Raw genomic sequence first — 19,883 nt, forward strand, 5'->3', positions numbered from 1 at the left:
AACTTGATCTGATTCTCATTTTGACACTTCCAATAATCTTGAGAAATGCTCCTGAGCACTTTGGGTCTGGTATTCTTAGAGAGGGCAAACATTCTCATTTTTCAAAGGGGAAGTTGAGGCCCAGAGAGAGACAGTGACTGCCTGAAGTCATAAAGTTCCAGCACTCTCTTTCCTTACTCCCTTGTTCTCCTGGTCTTGGGGACATCAGACATCTTTAAACATTTGGTCTCAGCATAGAAACTTTGAGATCCAGTGCATTAGGGTTCCCTAGAGGGACAGAACAAATAGGAGATATATATATATATATATATATATATATATATATATATATATGTATATGTAGGATTATATATATATGCATATGTAGGATATACATATATGTATATGTAGGATATATATATGTATATATATACAGAACTTATATATATATACAGAATATATATATATACAGAACTAATAGGATATATATATATATCCTCCATATATATATATCCTCCATATATATATATCCTCCATATATATATATCCTCCATATATATATATATCCTCCATATATATATATATCCTCCATATATATATATATATATATCCTCCATGTATATATATATGGAGTTAATTAAGCATTAACTTACATGATCACGAGGTCCTACAGTAGGCTGTCTGCAAGCTTGAGGAGCAAAGAGATCCGGTCTGAGTCTCAAAACTGAAGAACTTGGGAGTCCGATGTTCAAGGGCAGGAAGTGTCCAGCATGGGAGAAAGAGGTAGGCTGGGAGGCTAGGCCAGTCTCTCCTTTTCACATTTTTCTGCCTGCTTCATATTCACTGGCAGCTGATTAGATTGTGCCCACCAGATTAAGGGTGGATTTGCCCTGTGCAGCCCACTGACTCAAATGTTAATCTCTTTTGGCAACACCCTCAGAGAACACCTAGGATCAATATTTTGTATCCTTCTATCTAATCAAGTTGACACTCAGTATTAACTGTCATACCCAGAGTGGCTGTTACTTCCCAAAAATATTCAGTCTGTAATTGATGAAGTGGGGTTTTTATCCTGGTATGTCAGACTTGTGGCTGAGACATTCTGACACTTGTGAGGCTGGAAGGGAAAGAGGCAGTGGATAAAGTGGGCCTTGGCTTGTTCTCATAGGTTGCAATTAACATCTGAAGCACTTGCTTTCAACCTGAAGAACTTCATTATTTCTTGTGAGGTGGATCTACTAACAACAAATCCTCCCATTTTTATTTAACTGGGAATGTCTTTGCCTTCATTTCTGAAAGGTAGCTTTGCTGGATGTAGGATTCTTGGTTGATAGTTTTTTCTTTAAGCACTTTGAGTATTTAATCTTACTGCCTCCTGGCCTTCATTGTTTCTGCTGAGAAGTCAACTACCAATCTTACTGGGGTAAGTGATGAGACATTTTTCTCTTGCCACTTTCAAGATTTTCTCCTTGATCTTAGCTGGTTTTACCATGATGTAATCTGTTTGTGGATTCTTTACTTATATCCTTCTTATAATTCGCTGAGCTTCTGTAGGTTATTGTTTTTAAAATAAATTTGGGAAATTTTCTGCCATTATTTCTTTGACTATTTTTTCTGCTCCTCTCTATCTCTTCCTTTCATCTCCTCTCTATCTCTTCCTTTCTTCTAGTAGATCCCACTTAGGTTTGTGTGGCTGATGGTGTCCTACATTTGTCTGAAGCTCTATTTATTTTTCTTCACTCTTTCTTCTCTCTAGTCTTCATCTTGCATAATCGCTATCAATCCTGTTTCAAATCTGCTAATTCTTTCTTCTGCCAGTTTAAATGTGCTATTGAACCTGCTAGTGATTTTTTTCATGTCAGTTATTGTACTTTTCAGATTCAGAATTTCCATTTGGTTCTTTTGAAATAATTTCTATCTCTTTAATGATATTTTCTACTGGATGCAACATTGTTATCATACCTTTATTTTCTGAACCATGCTTTCTTTTAGTTCAGTAAACATATTATTTTTTTTCTCTGTAGAGATGGAGGTCTTGCTATGCTGACCAGGCTGGTCTCAAACTCCTGGCCTCAGGCAATCCTCCCGCTTCAGCTTTCCAAAGTGCTGGGATTACAGGTATGAGCCACCACACCTGGCCTGCAAACATATTTATAATGGGTATTTTGAAGTCTTTTTCTGTTAAATCCATCATGTGGTTGCTCTCACAGGCAGTTGGTGTTGTCTGCTTTTTTCTGCTGTATGGGGCATACTTTCCTGTTTCTTTGCAGGTCTGTATTTGTCTGTTCTCACATTGTTATAAGGAAATAGCCGAGAGCGGGTAATTTATAAAGGAAAGAGGTTTAATTGACTCACAGTTCAGCATGGCTGGGGAGGCCTCAGGAAACATACAATCATGGCAGAAGGTGAAGGGGAAGCAAGGCACCTTCTTCACAAGGCAGCAGGAAGGAGAAGTGCAAGCAGGAGAAATGCTAGACGCTTATAAAACCATCAGATCATGTGGGACTCACTCACTATCACGAGGACAGCATGGGGGAAACCGCCCCCATGATCCAATTACCTCCACCTGGTCCCATCCTTGACACATGGGGATTATGGGGATTAAGGGGATTACAATTCAAGATGAGATTTTTGGGTGGAGACACAGACAAACCATATCACATGCCTCATAAATTTTTTGCTGGAAATTGAAATCATTTTTGAGACATGGTCCCACTCTGTCACCCAGGCTGGAGTGCAGTGGTGCAATCATGGCTCACTGCAGCCTCGACCTCCTAGGTTCAAGTGATCCTTCCACCTCATCCTCCTGAGTAGCTGGGACTATCAGCATGCACCATTCCACCTGGCTAATTTTTTTTTTATTACTTTTGTAGAGATGGGGGGTCTCTCTGTATTGCCCAGGCTGTTCTTGATCTCCTGGGCTCAAGTGATTCTTCCACCTTGGCCTCTCAAAGTGCTGGGATTACAGGTGTGAAGCATTATGCTTGGCCACAAAATTTTTGATAATATGTTGTAGCAACTGCCCCCAACCCTGGCCTCTGGGACTTGTTATTTGCTGGTATATTTTTTTAGTGATTGGCTGGATTATTTTAATGAAGCTTATTCCTTCTCCTCATAATCTTAAGCCTCTGATGTTGCTCTTCAGGAAGACATGACTTTGGGTGTGTACACCGTCACTCTAGGATGGCAGTGGTGTTAGTAGGGCTCTCTATCTTTCCCTTACCATGCCCAACTATTAAACTCCACTAATTGCCTGCTGATCATTCTATTGTTTTCAGCAATGCTCTAGGACATAAATTGTTCTACAAACTAATTCAATTAAATTGTGGTTTATTTGAAGGAATAGTTTTTGAGGTCCACGTCTCATATTTGTTCTGATACCAGGAGTGCTCTTACCAGCCATCTTATTTCCTGGTTTTCTCCTGAAAACTATCCAGCTTACAGGCCATGCTTTATCTTCATTAGATCCACAAATCTCAACTGCCTTGTATGACAACGTCCACTGTTCTTGAGAGCACTCTTAGGTTTGAACTTTACACTCTGTTGCAAATGAAGTCAATCCCTTTGGGAAGAGATTAGGAGCTAGCTGTTTTGTAGCCTGTTCCTCCTCCAAGGCAAAATCTTTGAGCAAGAGCTCTAGAGACAGGGTGGGGACGGTGGCAAGCTTCTGCCTGAGTGGCAACCCCTTTCTATGGGCTGAGGCCTTGGCAGAGTGGGGTGCAGCAGCCTAAGGTGCTCTCGGCTTGCCTCTTCAGCATGTAACCACCACCTCATGAGCGAGGCAAGGAAAACTTGAGCCGCAGTTTCCTCAGTGTGTTGCATCTAAGGTAGAGCCTCCATTAAATAACTGGGGGACAGAGTCGGCAGATTAAATGAGCCACCGTCACTCAGCTGTACTCACCTGATACTTAGCCTCAGAAACAAGTAGCTGGTGTCAGTATGAATGATGCTGAAGTGCTGCTCCTCTTGGGAAGAAAGTCCTCTGGCTGGGAGCCAGAGGGGAGAGGGAGCCCTATGCTCTTGTCTGCAGCAGTCTGAAGCAGAATCTCTGCCTTACTGATCTGGGAGGGGAAAAGGAAGAAGCTGTAGTGATTCAAATACCACAGACTTGCTTTTCTTATTGAATTTTTGTAGGTTCTCTTAGAAAGATGTTTCTTCATTTGCTGTTTTCCCTTAGGACCATTTCCAGGGGCTTTCAGTTGTTGTTTTAAAAATAATATTTACCACTTTCACTTGGGAGTGCATCAGCAGAGTTCCTCAAGCTGTCATGCTGGAAGTTGAACTCCGTGTTTGGTACTTTTTTCATTTGCACAGTGATCTTGTTTTTTCTATGCCTAGACAAGGTTATGAAGTGGTATTTTTTTTCTCACTTCTTCAAGATCACAGAGTGATTTTGTCTGGCAGTAGTGCTCTGTGAGACTGTTTATGTTCAACAGGAAAACATCAAGACCTAGTTGTGAGTACCAGGCCAGTGCTGGCTGTCAGGGACTGCGATATGGTTTGGATTTGTGTCCCTACCCAAATCTGATGTCGAATTGGAGGAGGGGCCTGATGGGAGGTGATTATATCATGGGGGAGGATTTCCCCATTGCTGTTCTCATGACAGTGAGTGAGTTCTCATAATATCTGATGGTTTAAAAGTGTGTGGCACTTTCCCCCCTCACTCTCTTGCTCTCCTGTCACCATGAAAAGATATGCCTTGCTTCCCCTTCACCTTTTGCCATGATTGTAAGTTTCCTGAAGCCTCCCAGTCATGCTTCCTGTTAAGCCTGTGGAACTGTGAGTGAATTAAACCTTTTTTTCTTTATAAATTACCCAGTCTCAGGTAGTTCTTTATAGTATGAGAACGGACTAGTACAGACTGCTTATCACCTTCTCACAGTGTAGAACAATCACTTCGTAATTATCCTGTCTAAGGGGCAAGGAAGCTTGGGCATTTATCCACCAACTCCCAATAATCATTGGTTGAGGGCTGCTCCTGGGGGCATTTATTCCCCAGCCTTCCCTGTTCAGGCAGAGGGGCTTCAGACCCCAGAGGAAGCATCAAGCTGTTGGAAATTGGGCCAAGTACATATGGCTGAGATCTAGTAGGACACAGACAACATCTGCTATAGATGACCTGCCAAAGATCCTGAAAGGGTCAGGATTTGAGCTCAGTGTTATCTGATGACCATGTCTTAACCACCACTTGATTTCGTGAATGGAGAGGTTTGAAAAGAACAGCAGAACTTTGCTAGAGGGGTTGTCGAGATTACTTGCCTGAACAGTTTCTCATGTATATATTACACAGACTGTTGGAGATACCTGCTCTGTTCCCAGCTCCTGGCTAGACGATGGGGTCACAAAGATGAACCAGGCATGTTTTCTGCTCTTATGGTACAATCTGTCTGTTGAGGGTGGGATATCTGAAGGGACAAGCCCACACTTCGTCCCCAGTCCTACCTGTGTTGGCTAGGGAGCCCTTCCTGGAGGATGTGTTGCGTAAACAATGGAGAGAATTTAGGGAACATCGAGCCTACTCTTTTCACTTTACAGATGAAGGAACACAGGCCCACAGCAAGGGAGTGGTCTGCAAAAGAGAACATATAGACTGCACCCTGGAGAAGGCCAGCTTCTAAGTGGCCATGCCCTTCCTTAGCTCCCCAGTCACCCAGATACAGGAAGTGCTCACTATATCGGATTCAGCTCCTCAGCACTTACCAAGTCCATCCTGCCCAGAATGCTTTCCTTCAAAGGCCTGCAGGCTCAAGGCTCTGTCTTAAGCCTGAGCCTTTTTACCTCTAAAGAAAGTAATCAACCTCCTCCAAAGGCATTCAGTGTCCTGGTATGGGAGAATATGTGTGTATACCAGGGTCTGGGAATTTTGAGAAACCATCTTAAGGTTTGGTGAGTTGCTTTTTCTCCTTATGTGAATTTATACAGTCCTCTATGGAGTTCTGGAGGGAAAATGAACCAAACAAAATATTTTTTTTGAGACAGGGTCTCACTCTATCTCTTAGGCTGGGGTGCAGTGGCACAATCTTGGCTCACTGTAGCCTTGACCTCACAGGCTCAGGTGATCCTTCCACCTCAGCCTCCCGAGTAGCTCGGACTACAGGCATGCAGCACCACACTCACCTAGTTTCTGTATTCTTTGTAGAGATAGGATTTTGCCATGTTGCCCAGGTTGATCTCAAACTCCTGGGCTCAAGTGATCCTCTTGCCTCTGCCTCCCAAAGTGCTGGGATTGCAGGTGTGTGCTACTGCACCCAGCCGAAGATTTTTTTTAAAGTGAAAACAAAGTATGTTTTTATCTATTTCCAAACTATAGCATGAATTTCCCCAAGAAGCTTTTAGCAGATGCTCTCCTCCCTTTTGCAAATATACTAAAACTATTTTATGAAAACAGTATTGGGAATATGGACCCAAAACACAGTTATCCTGTTGTAGAGATTTGGCCAATGGTACATGTGAATTCCGCTAAAATGAACTCTGTTATACTGACCTGCTTTTGACTATATCCTTTATACAGCACTGTAGAGGGCTTTCTGCAGGCCCAGAGCAATGGAGTGGCCTACGTAAGAGAACACACACAGCTCAGCTTAGAAGAGGCCAGCCGCTGAATGGCCATGCCCTCCCCTGGGCCAGAGATCATTCAATTAAGAGAAACACACACCAGCCCAAGTTCAGCTCTTCAGCACCTACCACATTATCTAGCCCAGAACTATTTCACTTAAAGGGTTGAAGATTCAAGTCCCTTCCCCAATCATGGCACTGGGCCATTTTACCTCTAGGAATAGTAAACAACCTCCCCTAAAGGCATTCAGTATCTTGGTGTCCATTCTTACAGGCCCTTGAGGGAGTGATACAACTTGTACCCTCCTCACAACTCTCATTTCTCCCAATCTTCTTGCAAATCTGTGCCTGAAGCTGGAAGCACAACACATGAACAATAACTAGCTTGGTGCTTGGTGTTGAATTAACTTTTTTAAGAAAGCAGGCTAACAGGTTGGAAATTGTTCTGTCAATATTTTAGAATCTAGTAATACAAAAGACCCCTTCTAAAAGCACGTTCTGTTGTGTTACACAAGCAAGGGGACAAAGGTGATTTCAGAGGTAGCATTCAGGTGTGAGCATCATAATTGATACATTTGGACCCCTCTAAAGCACAGGCCACAAACAAAACTAGGGCCTCTATGAGAACTGCAGAGTTGGATTATGATTTTTTATTTCAAGCCGAAGAATCTTGGTTTAGGCAAAATAATGGAGGGAAGGCAGAGAACAAGGAAGAGTCTCTGTCCATTCCCTTTGAACGAGAGAAACAAAAAAATTAAACAAAGGATGTTTTAAAATCAAAAGGTGAAAGAGTCTGTGGAGACATAGGAGGAAAGAAATCCATGGCAGTGGCTGAGCCTGGAGCTGTTGTTGAGGTGTGGGGAGCTTGATGATAAACAGCGGCTAGCAGCTAGGTACTGCCTCTGGAAGGTAGCCAGTGGGGCACAAGGAGGTAGCTCTGGCCAGCTGGGCTTTACCAGAAAAAAAAAAAAGGAAAAATAGAACTCTGGTCCCTATATAAATCAGTCCCTAACATCTCCTTCCATAGCCCTCATCACGAGGCCAAGCAGTAAGACCAATTTCTCTTTACCTCTGATCCCTATCCTCCCTTTAACTCATCTGGTCACATTAAGGGGTTTCAGTGGGATTGAAATTATTTATAAGGAAGAAAGGAAAGTAAAGACTGAGTGGAGGTTTCACAGTCTGATTTTCCCTGGCCCAGGTCCCCAACCCCAGCACCTCAAGGAGCACAAAATATGATTCTATTCATTTTAAGCACAAAGAATTTCCAAGGATTTCTCGCAAATTCCACAGGCCTACCCACCACATCAAAAAGGTCAACTCCAAAACTGAGTCCGACAGAAATATTGTAAGATGCTAAATCGTCTCTTCTATTTATTTAACATACAGACTTAGATTTGGGAGCCTCTTCTTGGCTCAACCCGTTAGGTGAACACATTCTATAGTATCAAAATTTTGCATAACTCTCCACTAAGTAAATGTTTAGTCCATTCATTCTGAACTGGAAGGAAGGAGACTAGCTGCCAGCTGTGATCCTAGTCAACATGCAGGATGTGAGGAAATGAGGAAGTCTTCTTCACGGTCATCGAGTTACTGTCCAAGAGTAGCAACCACAGCCAACGACAGAGATCGAATTTCATTCATCTCACTCTGCTCCTTCTCACCATTCTTTCCCCTATGAACCATAGGAAAGACTCAATCCACAGGCAAAATAAAAATGATACTCTGAATAACTCTTTTAACACCCTCCTGATACTTAGGCACCATGCCCAAACTGTCTTGTTCCCTCTCACAATTGGTAGCATTCTAATATTGTACATCAATATCTCAGTTAAATAGAATAACACTAGGAGGGAACTTGAATTAATCATGATTGCATACTTATTGCAGGAAAAGATAAACAACCAAGAAAGCCACTTTTCCTCTGCTGAATCTTTTTCTTTGCTTAGCTGTCTTTTCCATATGTGTTGCTTTATATAACTATTTAGAGAAAGTCTCAGGGATCAGCACACATTCAATCTAATAGCCTAAGTGTTTTTCGGCTAATGCCATGGCAATAAAGTTTGCTCTTTGGAGTGATGGCTCTTAGACACTGTATTAGTCTGTTCTCACACTGCTATGAAGAAATGCCCAAGCCCGGGTAATTTATAAAGGAAGGAGGTTTAATTGACTCACTGTTCTGCATGGCTGGGGAGGCCTCGGGAAACTTACAATCGTGGCAGAAGGCAAAGGAGAAGCAGGCACTTTCTTCACAGGGCAGCAAGATGGAGGAAGTGCAAGCAGGGGAAATGCCAGATGTTTATAAAACCATCAGATCTTGCGAGACTCATTCACAATCATGAGGACAGAATGGGGGAAACCACCCCCATGATCCAGTTACCTCCACCTGGTCCTGCCCTTGACACATTGGGATTATGGGGATTACAATTCAAGATAAGATTTTGGATGGGGACACAGCCAAACCATATTAGACACTACAAACTCACAGTGAATCTCTGGAATATACCATGCTCATTTCTGACTATCTTTGCTTGTGCTGTTCCTATACTCCTTTCCTCATCTAGCCAAATCATTCATGTCTGTTTTCCTCTCGCATTTTCTGCCTCCTTTCACCCATCTTCTTCTTTTTCCTTCTGTTTCTCAACCTCACCTGCCCAATTGTCTCCCCTTCCAGACCCCCTGTAGACCTGAAGTATCAATCACTAATTAAGAGGCAACAGTCATGACTTATGGCCTCTCACTGAAACATAACTGTTTTGTGGGTGTAATTCTTATGTTCCCTACCTGCATGGTAAGCACTTGCATTTTCAGACTGGGTCTCCTACTCTTCTTGTTTCCTTCACGGAAGCTAGGAGTGGTGCTTTATGTGTAATTTTTAAAAGGGCAATGATTATCGTAACAGCTACAATTTTTGGAAGGCTTAATGTGTGACAAGTACTGTGTGTGAATTAAGCTTATTGCTATTTCACAAATGAAGAAATAAAGACAGAGAGAGATTAAATAATCTGTCCAAATCACAGCTGACAAGTGGCTATAATGGAATTCATTGACCAAACATCCCATTCTGTTCAGTAGACTCAAATGTGAGGGGAAAATAGACATACATAATCTCACATTTTTTTCAACAGAAAATAAGGAAATAAGCTGTGCACAGTGGCTCGTGCCTGTAATCCCAGCACTTTGGGAGGCTGAGGTGGGGGGATTGCTTGAGGCCAAGAGTTTGAGACCAGCCTGGGCAACATAGTGAGACCCCCATCTCTAGGAAAAAAATAGCTGGGTGTGGTGGCATGCACCTGTATGTAGTCCCAGCTATTTGGGAGGCTGAGATAGGAGGATTGCTTGAGCCCAGGAGTTCAAAGCTGCAGTGAGCTATGATCAGACCACTGCACTCCAGCCTGGGTAACAGAGCAGGACCCCATCTCTAAATTAGTTAATTAAAATAAAAAGAAAATGAGGAACTAAACAATGACATGGGATTCTTGTTCAATCTCATTTCTTTAAAACAGTCCATTAACCAGACTAAATCTAACCCTTGGGTATTATGCTGAATTAAGGATTCATTTTAATATATAAGTACACAATATTTCTGGATACAAATTAAACAGAATAGACTGCTGGGTATGTACTAGATATTTTTCTTTCATTCTTCTATTTGCTCATTAGATTCCCTTTTCTGTGCTGCCATGTTTTCTTTATAATCATTAACCCATCCATTTATTGTCTGTTAGGAAGTAAGGCAACATATATACAATGAATATAATAAGAAAGGAAAAATGAAAAAAAGTTGTTTTAGCAAATAATGTTAATAGTGTCACTTGAACCCAGAAGTTCGAGGCTGTAATAAGCTATGATCGCGCTACTGCACTCCAGCATGGGCAACAGAGTGAGATCCTCTCTCTTAAAACAAAATGTTAACTGTGGATTAAGACATCTTTTTCAAAAGATAAAGCCATTTTCCTTTGCCTGGGTGAATGCTAAGCAGTTTGTGAACTCACAGTATCACTGGGATTTGGAAGTCTCACGTGTTAAAAAGTAAGACATGATCAAAGCTTGAATACAGCCATAGGTCTGCTTGTTTGAATCCCATCATTCCAAGATATGCATATTTTGTTTAGTGTTTCAGTATATTGATATGGTTTATGTAACAGTATATATACAACTACTTTGTGGAGTATTTCCTGCAATTTCATGTACTCGCATTCAGAAGCAATCAGAAGCCATTCTTCTTTTTTCAAAACAAGAAAAACAATATTTCTTCCATCATTCTACATATATATTTGGCACCTGTTAATGTCATATATGCCAACAGCTACTTCAGACATCTCTTTTTGATTGACTAGTATTTCATTTTTCAGTCATCGTCAGTCTTAAAGATTAATGTTTTGTCTTTCTAATAAATATGTAGTTAAATGAATTCCATACTTATTTTTAGATCGATCGTGTGTTTTCTTGCTTATCTTTCTGTGTTAATTGAAATTCTGTTAAACCTAGAAAATTACTTGGAGTATATGTTCAGATGACGTGGGGCAGGCAAGCCCCCAAACTGGGGCTTAGCCTGGGAGAGTTCTTGGCTTTGCCCAGGAAAGAATTCAAGGGTGACTTGGTGGTATTAAACAGCAATCTTTTACTTAACTGGAGCTGTTCCTTGTGAAGCAGGGCTAACTCATTGACATAGTGCCCAGAGCCACATTTGTGGGTTGTTGGCAATTGTATTTATATCCACTTATGGTCCCCTACCCACCTTAAATTTGGAGAGCCTCATGTAAAATCAGAAACAAGCAGGGGACTAGATTCCCTTATTGTCCTCTTTATGCCCATATTGTTTCATAATTATAAAATGTTAGACAGGAACATAGGTTCCTTGGATGGAAGGATACCACATAAATATATTCAGATAGATGAAAGGCAGAACTCTTTGTTACTTACAGCTCCAAATGAGAGAAGGCTGCCAGGTAGAGCCACACCTGAAGTTGTAACGCAGGATAGAGCTATACCTGTAGGAGGCAGCCCAGGTATGGCAAGGGAGGTTTCATGGGCTCCCTGTGGATTTGTTAATTTGAAACTTAGGCAAAAGGGCTGTCCCTAGTTGTCTGGTACCTATCCCTGTGGTGATTAGGGCAGGTACATAGTTGCCAGGAATGTGAGAGCCCCATAAGGGAAATGGTTGAGATGTGGATTTAATCAGCTGCTCAAGAAGAGGAACTGACTAGCCTCTAGCCAGGGCCTCAAAATTGGGTCAAGATGGCACTGAAGAAAACAAAACCCACAATTGGTGGAGCCAAGATGGCCGAATAGGAACAGCTCCAGTCTACAGCTCCCAGCGTGAGCGACGCAGAAGATGGGTGATTTCTGCATTCCCAACTGAGGTACTGGTTTCATCTCACTGGAGAGTGTCAGGCAGTGGGTACAGGACAGTGGGTGCAGCGCACCGAGTATGAGCCGAAGCAGGGCGAGGCATCGCCTCACCCGGGAAGCGCAAGGGGTCGGGGAATTCCCTTTCCTAGTCAAAGAAAGGGGTGACAGATGGCACCTGGAAAATCAGGTCACTCCCACCCTAATACTGCGCTTTTCCAATGGTCTTAGCAAACAGCACACCAGGAGATTATGTCCCGCGCCTGACTCGGAGGGTCCTACGCCCACGGAGCCTCGCTCATTGCTAGCACAGCAGTCTGAGATCAAACTGCAAGGCGGCAGTGAGGCTGGGGGAGGGGCGCCTGCCATTGCTGAGGCTCCAGTAGGTAAACAAAGCGGCCAGGAAGCTCGAACTGGGTTGAGCCCACCGCAGCTCAAGGAGGCCTACCTGCCTCTGTAGACTCCACCTCTGGGGGCAGGGCATAGCTGAACAAAAGGCAGCAGAAACTTCTGCAGACTTAAACGTCCCTGTCTGACAGCTTTGAAGAGAGTAGTGGTTCTCCCAGCATGCAGCTTGAGATCGGAGAACGGACAGACTGCCTCCTCAAGTGGGTCCCTGACCCCCGAGTAGCCTAACTGGGAGGCACCCCCCAGTAGGGGCAGACTGACACCTCACACGGCTGGGTACTCTCCTGAGATGAAACTTCCAGAGGAATTATCAGGCAGCAACATTTTCTGTTCACCAATATCCGCTGTTCTGGAGCCTCTGCTGCTGATACCCAGGCAAACAGGGTCTGGAGTGGACATCCAGCAAACTCCAAAAGACCTGCGGCTGAGGGTCCTGACTGTTAGAAGGAAAACCAACAAACAGAAAGGACATCCACACCAAAACCCCATTTGTACGTCACCATCATCAAAGACCAAAGGTAGATAAAACCACAAAGATGGGGAAAAAGCAGAGCAGAAAAACTGGAAACTCTAAAAATCAGAGCGCCTCTCCTCCTCCAAAGGAACGCAGCTCCTCACCAGCAATGGAACAAAGCTGGATGGAGAATGACTTTGATGACTTGAGAGAAGAAGGCTTCAGACAATCAAACTACTCTGAGCTAAAGGAGGAAGTTCGAACCCATGGCAAAGAAGTTAAAAACCCTGAAAAAAAATTAGACGAATGGCTAACTAGAATAACCAATGCAGAGAAGTCCTTAAAGGACCTGATGGAGCTGAAAACCACAGCGCGAGAACTACATGATGAATGCACAAGCCTCAGTAGCTGATTCCATCAACTGGAAGAAAGGGTATCAGTGATGGAAGATCAAATGAATGAAATGAAGCGAGAAGAGAAGTTTAGAGAAAAAAGAATAAAAAGAAATGAACAAAGCCTCCAAGAAATATGGGACTATGTGAAAAGACCAAATCTACGTCTGATTGGTGTACCTGAAAGTGACGGGGAGAATGGAACCAAGTTGGAAAACACTCTGCAGGATATTATCCAAGAGAACTTCCCCAATCTAGTAAGGCAGGCCAATATTCAAATTCAGGAAATACAGAGAACGCCACAAAGATACTCCTCGAGAAGAGCAACTCCAAGACACATAATTGTCAGATTCACCAAAGTTGAAATGAAGGAAAAAATGTTAAGGGCAGCCAGAGAGAAAGGTCGGGTTATCCACAAAGGGAAGCCCATCAGACTAACAGCTGATCTCTTGGCAGAAACTCTACAAGCCAGAAGAGAGTGGGGGCCAATATTCAACATTCTTAAAGAAAAGAATTTTCAACCCAGAATTTCACATCCAGCCAAACTAAGCTTCATAAGTGAAGGAGAAATAAAATCCTTTACAGACAAGCAAAATACTGAGAGATTTTGTCACCACCAGGCCTGCCCTAAAAGAGCTCCTGAAGGAAGCACTAAACATGGAAAGGAACAACCACTACCAGCCACTGCAAAAACACTGCCAAATTGTAAAGACCATCGAGGCTAGGAAGAAACTGCATCAAATAACGAGCAAAATAACCAGCTAACATTATAATGACAGGATCAAATTGACACATAACAATATTAACCTTAAATGTAAATGGGCTAAATGCTCCATTTAAAAGACACAGACTGGCAAACTGGATAAAGAGTCAAGACCCATCAGTATGCTGTATTCAGGAAACACATCTCACGTGCAGAGACACACATAGGCTCAAAATAAAGGGATGGAGGAAGATCTACCAAGCAAATGGAAAACAAAAAAAGGCAGGGGTTGCAACCCTATTCTCTGACAAAACAGACTTTAAACCAACAAAGATCAAAAGAGACAAAGAAGGCCATTACATAATGGTAAAGGGATCAATTCAACAAGAAGAGCTAACTATCCTAAATATATATGCACCCAATACAGGAGCACCCAGATTCATAAAGCAAGTCCTTAGAGACCGACAAAGAGACTTAGACTCCAAGACTTTAACACCCCACTGTCAACATTAGACAGATCAATGAGACAGAAAATTAACAAGGATATCCAGGAATTGAACTCAGCTCTGCATGAAGCGGACCTAATAGACATCTACAGAACTCTCCACCCCAAATCAACAGAATACACATTCTTTTCAGCACCACACCACACCTATTCCAAAATTGACCACATAGTTCGAAGTAAAGCACTCCTCAGCAAATGTAAAAGAACAGAAATTATAACAAACTGTCTCTCAGACCACAGTGCAATCAAACTAGAACTCAGGATTAAGAAACTCACTCGAAACCACACAACTACATGGAAACTGAACAACCTGCTCCTGAATGACTACTGGGTACATAATGAAATGAAGGCAGAAATAAAGATGTTCTTTGAAACCAACGAGAACAAAGACACAACATACCAGAATCTCTGGGACACATTCAAAACAGTGTGTAGAGGGAAATTTATAGCACTAAATGCCCACAAGAGAAAGCAGGAAAGATCTAAAATTGACACCCTAACATCACAATTAAAAGAACTAGAGAAGCAAGAGCAAACACATTCAAAAGCTAGCAGAAGGCAAGAAATAACTAAGATCAGAGCAGAACTGAAGGAAATAGAGACACAAAAAACCCTTCAAAAAATCAACGAATCCAGGAGCTGGTTTTTTGAAAAGATCAACAAAGTTGATAGACCGCTAGCAAGACTAATAAAGAATAAAAGAGGAGAATCAAATAGATGCAATAAAAAATGATAAAGGGGATATCACCACTGATCCCACAGAAATACAAACTGCCATCAGAGAATACTATAAACACCTCTACGCCAATAAACTGGAAAATCTAGAAGAAATGGAAAAATTCCACGACACCTACACCCTCCCAAGACTAAACCAGGAAGAAGTTGAATCTCTGAATAGACCAATAACAGGCTCTGAAATTGAGGCAATAATTAATAGCTTACCAACCAAAAAAAGTCCAGGACCAGATGGATTCACGGCCGAATTCTACCAGAGGGACAAGGAGGAGCTGGTACCATTCCTTCTGAAACTGTTCCAATCAATAGAAAAAGAGGGAATCCTCCCTAACTCATTTTATGAGGCCAGCATCATGCTGATACCAAAGCCTGGCAGAGACACAACAAAAAAAGAGAATTTTAGACCAATATCCCTGATGAACATCGATGCAAAAATCCTCAATAAAATACTGGCAAACCGAATCCAGCAGCACATCAAAAAGCTTATCCACCATGATCAAGTGGGCTTCATCCCTGGGATGCAAGGCTGGTTCAACATACGCAAATCAATAAACGTAATCCAGCATATAAACAGAACCAATGACAAAAACCACATGATTATCTCAATAGATGCAGAAAAGGCCTTTGACAAAATTCAACAGCCCTTCATGCTAAAAACTCTCAATAAATTAGGTATTGATGGGATGTATCTCAAAATAATAAGAGCTATCTATGACAGACCCACAGCCAATATCATACTGAATGGGCAAAAACTGGAAGCATTCCCTTTGAAAACTGGCACAAGACAGGAATGCCCTCTCTCACCACTCCTATTCAATATAGTGTTGGAAGTTCTGGCCAGGGCAATCAGGCAGGAGAAGGAAATAAAGGGTATTCAATTAGGAAAAGAGGAAGTCAAATTGTCCCTGTTTGCAGATGACATGATTGTATATTTAGAAAACCCCATCGTCTCAGCCCCAAATCTCCTGAAGCTGATAGGCAACTTCAGCAAAGTCTCAGGATACAAAATCAATGTGCAAAAATCACAAGCATTCTTATACACTAATAACAGACAAACAGAGAGCCAAATCATGAGTGAACTCCCATTCACAATTGCTTCAAAGAGAATAAACTACCTAGGAATCCAACTTACAAGGGATGTGAAGGACCTCTTCAAGCAGAACTACAAACCACTGCTCAATGAAATAAAAGAGGATACAAACAAATGGAAGAACATTCCATGCTCATGGGTAGGAAGAATCAATATCGTGAAAATGGCCATACTGCCCAAGGTAATTTATAGATTCAATGCCATCCCCATCAAGCTACTAATGACTTTCTTCACAGAATTGGAAAAAACTACTTTAAAGTTCATATGGAACCAAAAAAGAGCTTGCATTGCCAAGTCAATCCTAAGCCAAAAGAACAAAGCTGGAGGCATCATGCTACCTGACTTCAAACTGTACTACAAGGCTACAGTAACCAAAACAGCATGGTACTGGTACCAAAACAGAGATATAGACCAATGGAACAGAACAGAGTCCTCAGAAATAATGCCGCATATCTACAACTATCTGATCTTTGACAAACCTGACAAAAACAAGAAATGGGGAAAGGATTCCCTATTTAATAAATGGTGCTGGGAAAACTGGCTTGCCATATGTAGAAAGCTGAAACTGGATCCCTTCCTTACACCTTATATAAAAATTAATTCAAGATGGATTAAAGACTTAAATGTTAGACCTAAAACCATAAAAACCCTAGAAGAAAACCAGGCAATACCATTCAGGACATAGGCATGGTCAAGGACTTCATGTCTAAAACACAAAAAGCAATGGCAACAAAAGCCAAAATTGACAAATGGGATCTCATTAAACTAAAGAGCTTCTGCACGGCAAAAGAAACTACCATCAGAGTGAACAGGCAACCTACAGAATGGGAGAAAATTTTTGCAATCTACTCATCTGACAAAGGGCTAATATCCAGAATCTACAATGAACTCAAACAAATTTACAAGAAAAAAACAACCCATCAAAAATGAGCAAAGGATATGAACAGACACTTCTTGAAAGAAGACATTTATGCAGCCAAAAGACACATGAAAAAATGCTCATCATCGCTGGCCATCAGAGAAATGCAAATTAAAACCACAACGAGATACCATCTCACACCAGTTAGAATGGCGATCATTAAAAAGTCAGGAAACAACAGGTGCTGGAGAGGATGTGGAGAAATAGGAACAGTTTTACACTGTTGGTGAGACTGTAAACTAGTTCAACCATTGTGGAAGACAGTGTGGCGATTCCTCAGGGATCTAGAACTAGAAATACCATTTGACCCAGCCATCCCATTACTGGGTATATACACAAAGGATTATAAGTCATGCTGCTCTAAAGACACATGCACACGTATGTTTATTGTGGCACTATTCACAATAGCAAAGACTTGGAACCAAGCCAAATGTCCAACAATGATAGACTGGATTAAGAAAACGTGGCACATATACACCATGGAATACTATGCAGCCATAAAAAATGATGAGTTCATGTCCTTTGCAGGGACATGGATAAAGCTGGAAACCATCATTCTCAGCAAACTATCACAAGGCCAAAAACCAAACACCGCATATTCTCACTCATAGGTGGGAATTGAACAATGAGAACACATGGACACAGGAAGGGGAACATCACACACCGGGGCCTGTTGTGGGGTGGGGGGAGGGGGGAGGGATAGCATTAGGAGATATACCGAATGTTAAATGACGAGTTAATGGGTGCGGCACACCAACATGGCACATGTATACATATGTAACAAACCTGCATGTTGTGCACATGTACCCTAAAACTTAAAGTACAATAAAAAAAAAAGAAAAAAAACCCCACAATTGTATTACACACACACACACCTCTTCACATTGGTGGGAGGTCCCCTAGGACTGGGGCAGGGCTTTGTCAGCATACGTGAAATAGCTTCCATGATTCCCTTTGCTTTGGGTGGTTGCACTGTGGTGGCAGCAGTCTGGGAGCCAAGACAACAGAGATGTTCCCACTCTCAGAGAGAGCCCCATTCTCTCAGGAAGGCAAAGTTTCCAGTGTCCCACTCAGTGGCCATGAGGGTAGGTCTGGAGCATGGGGTTGGGATGGGGGTGGGGGGACACTCATACGCTTGTCCTTAGTTCATTGACTGGAATGGTCTTGGGCGTCAGCTGGATGGCTTCAGCTAAGTTCCTGTTGCTGTAGCTGTGGGTTGGGGATGGGAGAGAGGGTCATCTACTGGGGGAAAACAGTCTCCTGAAACTGCCCATTCCAGACTGGGGAAAGACCGACCGATGGGAGAGGATATGTCTGAAGGCACAGAACATTATAGAACTGGCTCTCCATAGCCCTTATGCCATGCCCATTCACTCAAAGTAAATTGTAGTAAACTCTGCAAAAACAACAAAGTGTTTTGTAAATCAGTTAATTTCTTAAGCTTGCATGAACTAGTCATTGGTAACTTGATTGCTCCAAGAATGGCTCACTTGTTCACTTGGTCATTCTGTGACTTGGATTTTGGCAAAATGGCTCTTGATGAATTAACCAGGAGTCAAAATCATGACCGCCAACACCAAGCAATTAAGGTGAAGTCTTTGTCCATGGGAAGACCCTCTTTAGAACTTTCTCCATGGAGCCCTGTGTTCCAACGGGAGAAGGAAAACACTAGGATTTTATCCTTACATATCTGTGGGGACAAATCATTCTTGATCCTCCCAATGACCTCTTCTAGCTCTTTTTTTATCTGTACCTTCCTAATAAGATGCTAGGTAGGCAGAATGGGCAGAAAGAGCTGGGAGCATGGTCAAGTGTGGGGTCTTGGTGATGAATGGGGAGAACCACTGTAGGTACTTTTTTTTGTAGACAGTCCCCATTCCTAACAAACTCTGATACATGAATGATCAGATCGTTGTTTGGAGTACCAGCAGCAGTAGCTGAAGAAGCCTCAGAAGTCTTTAAGCAGCTCTTACCCAGGGTTCCCAGAAAGAATGCTTATGAATGCTGTTATAGCAACAATTTCAACCAATGGGAAGTAAAGCCCAAATATTTCTGCCCGTTTCAGTTCGGTCAAGGAGGAGGAAATGGGAGAGAGTGAGGGAAGGAGGAACATCAAATTTATCTGACCTCAATAACAGGACCAGTCTGTAGTATCCATACTCAGCTTCTTCCCAGCAAGAGATGAACTCATAGGGCTGTGCAAGGAGGAAGAGTGACAATAAGCCTTACAGCTGGTATGTATTCGGAGGTTCTTATGTGCCAGTTACTGTGTAAATACTCGGTATATGTTGTCATTTACTCCTCACAACAGATATTAGTGTTTTCATCTTAAATTTCAGGAAACAGACACAATGCTCATTTTCCCAAGACTCAAACTCAGAGGTGTCTGTGTTTTACTTGGCTATTCCTAAATTCTGAGATCAGGGCCTCCCTTGTGGGCCTAAAGGTTACTCTTGTCTTTTATGAAAGAGAGAGACAGTATATTATAGTATGCTAACTATAATGGTTATCAGCAGAGGCAGAAGCAATTTACATATTGTTTCTTTTTCTTCAATTTCCTTGCCTATAAAATGGGGATAACAAGCTTACTGAACAGGATTTTTATGAGGATTGAATCAGATATTTCATTGAAAGACTGAGAGCAGAACCTGCCACATCGTAATCTTTCTTTACAAGGTTTAGATATTATTTCTGTTATTAAATATTTTGAGACAGGATTGTAACCACCTGATGGGTTCTTCCTGCCTGCTGCACAAATGAAGACCATGGCATGGTAGTAAATAAAAGAATT

General features: G+C 42.1%; 1 protein-coding gene across 3 annotated transcripts in view; it reads right to left on the minus strand.

Moving 5' to 3' along the window:
• Nucleotides 1–19,883, minus strand: part of LOC100973914 (putative uncharacterized protein CXorf42) — a 179,881-nt gene that overhangs the window by 106,266 nt on the left and 53,732 nt on the right. Inside the window, exon 2 of one of the 3 annotated variants that reach the window (XM_034950399.3) lies at nt 5,353–8,209. The exons of the other annotated variants lie outside the window; for them this stretch is intronic. Coding sequence (XP_034806290.1) covers nt 8,125–8,209 — 85 coding nt within the window. The 3' untranslated portion in view covers nt 5,353–8,124. Of the gene's footprint in view, nt 1–5,352; nt 8,210–19,883 lie in introns of those variants that run through there. 3 annotated transcript variants of the gene reach the window in all.

This window comes from Pan paniscus, chromosome X (assembly GCF_029289425.2).
Source record: "Pan paniscus chromosome X, NHGRI_mPanPan1-v2.0_pri, whole genome shotgun sequence".
NCBI lineage: Eukaryota > Metazoa > Chordata > Mammalia > Primates > Hominidae > Pan > Pan paniscus.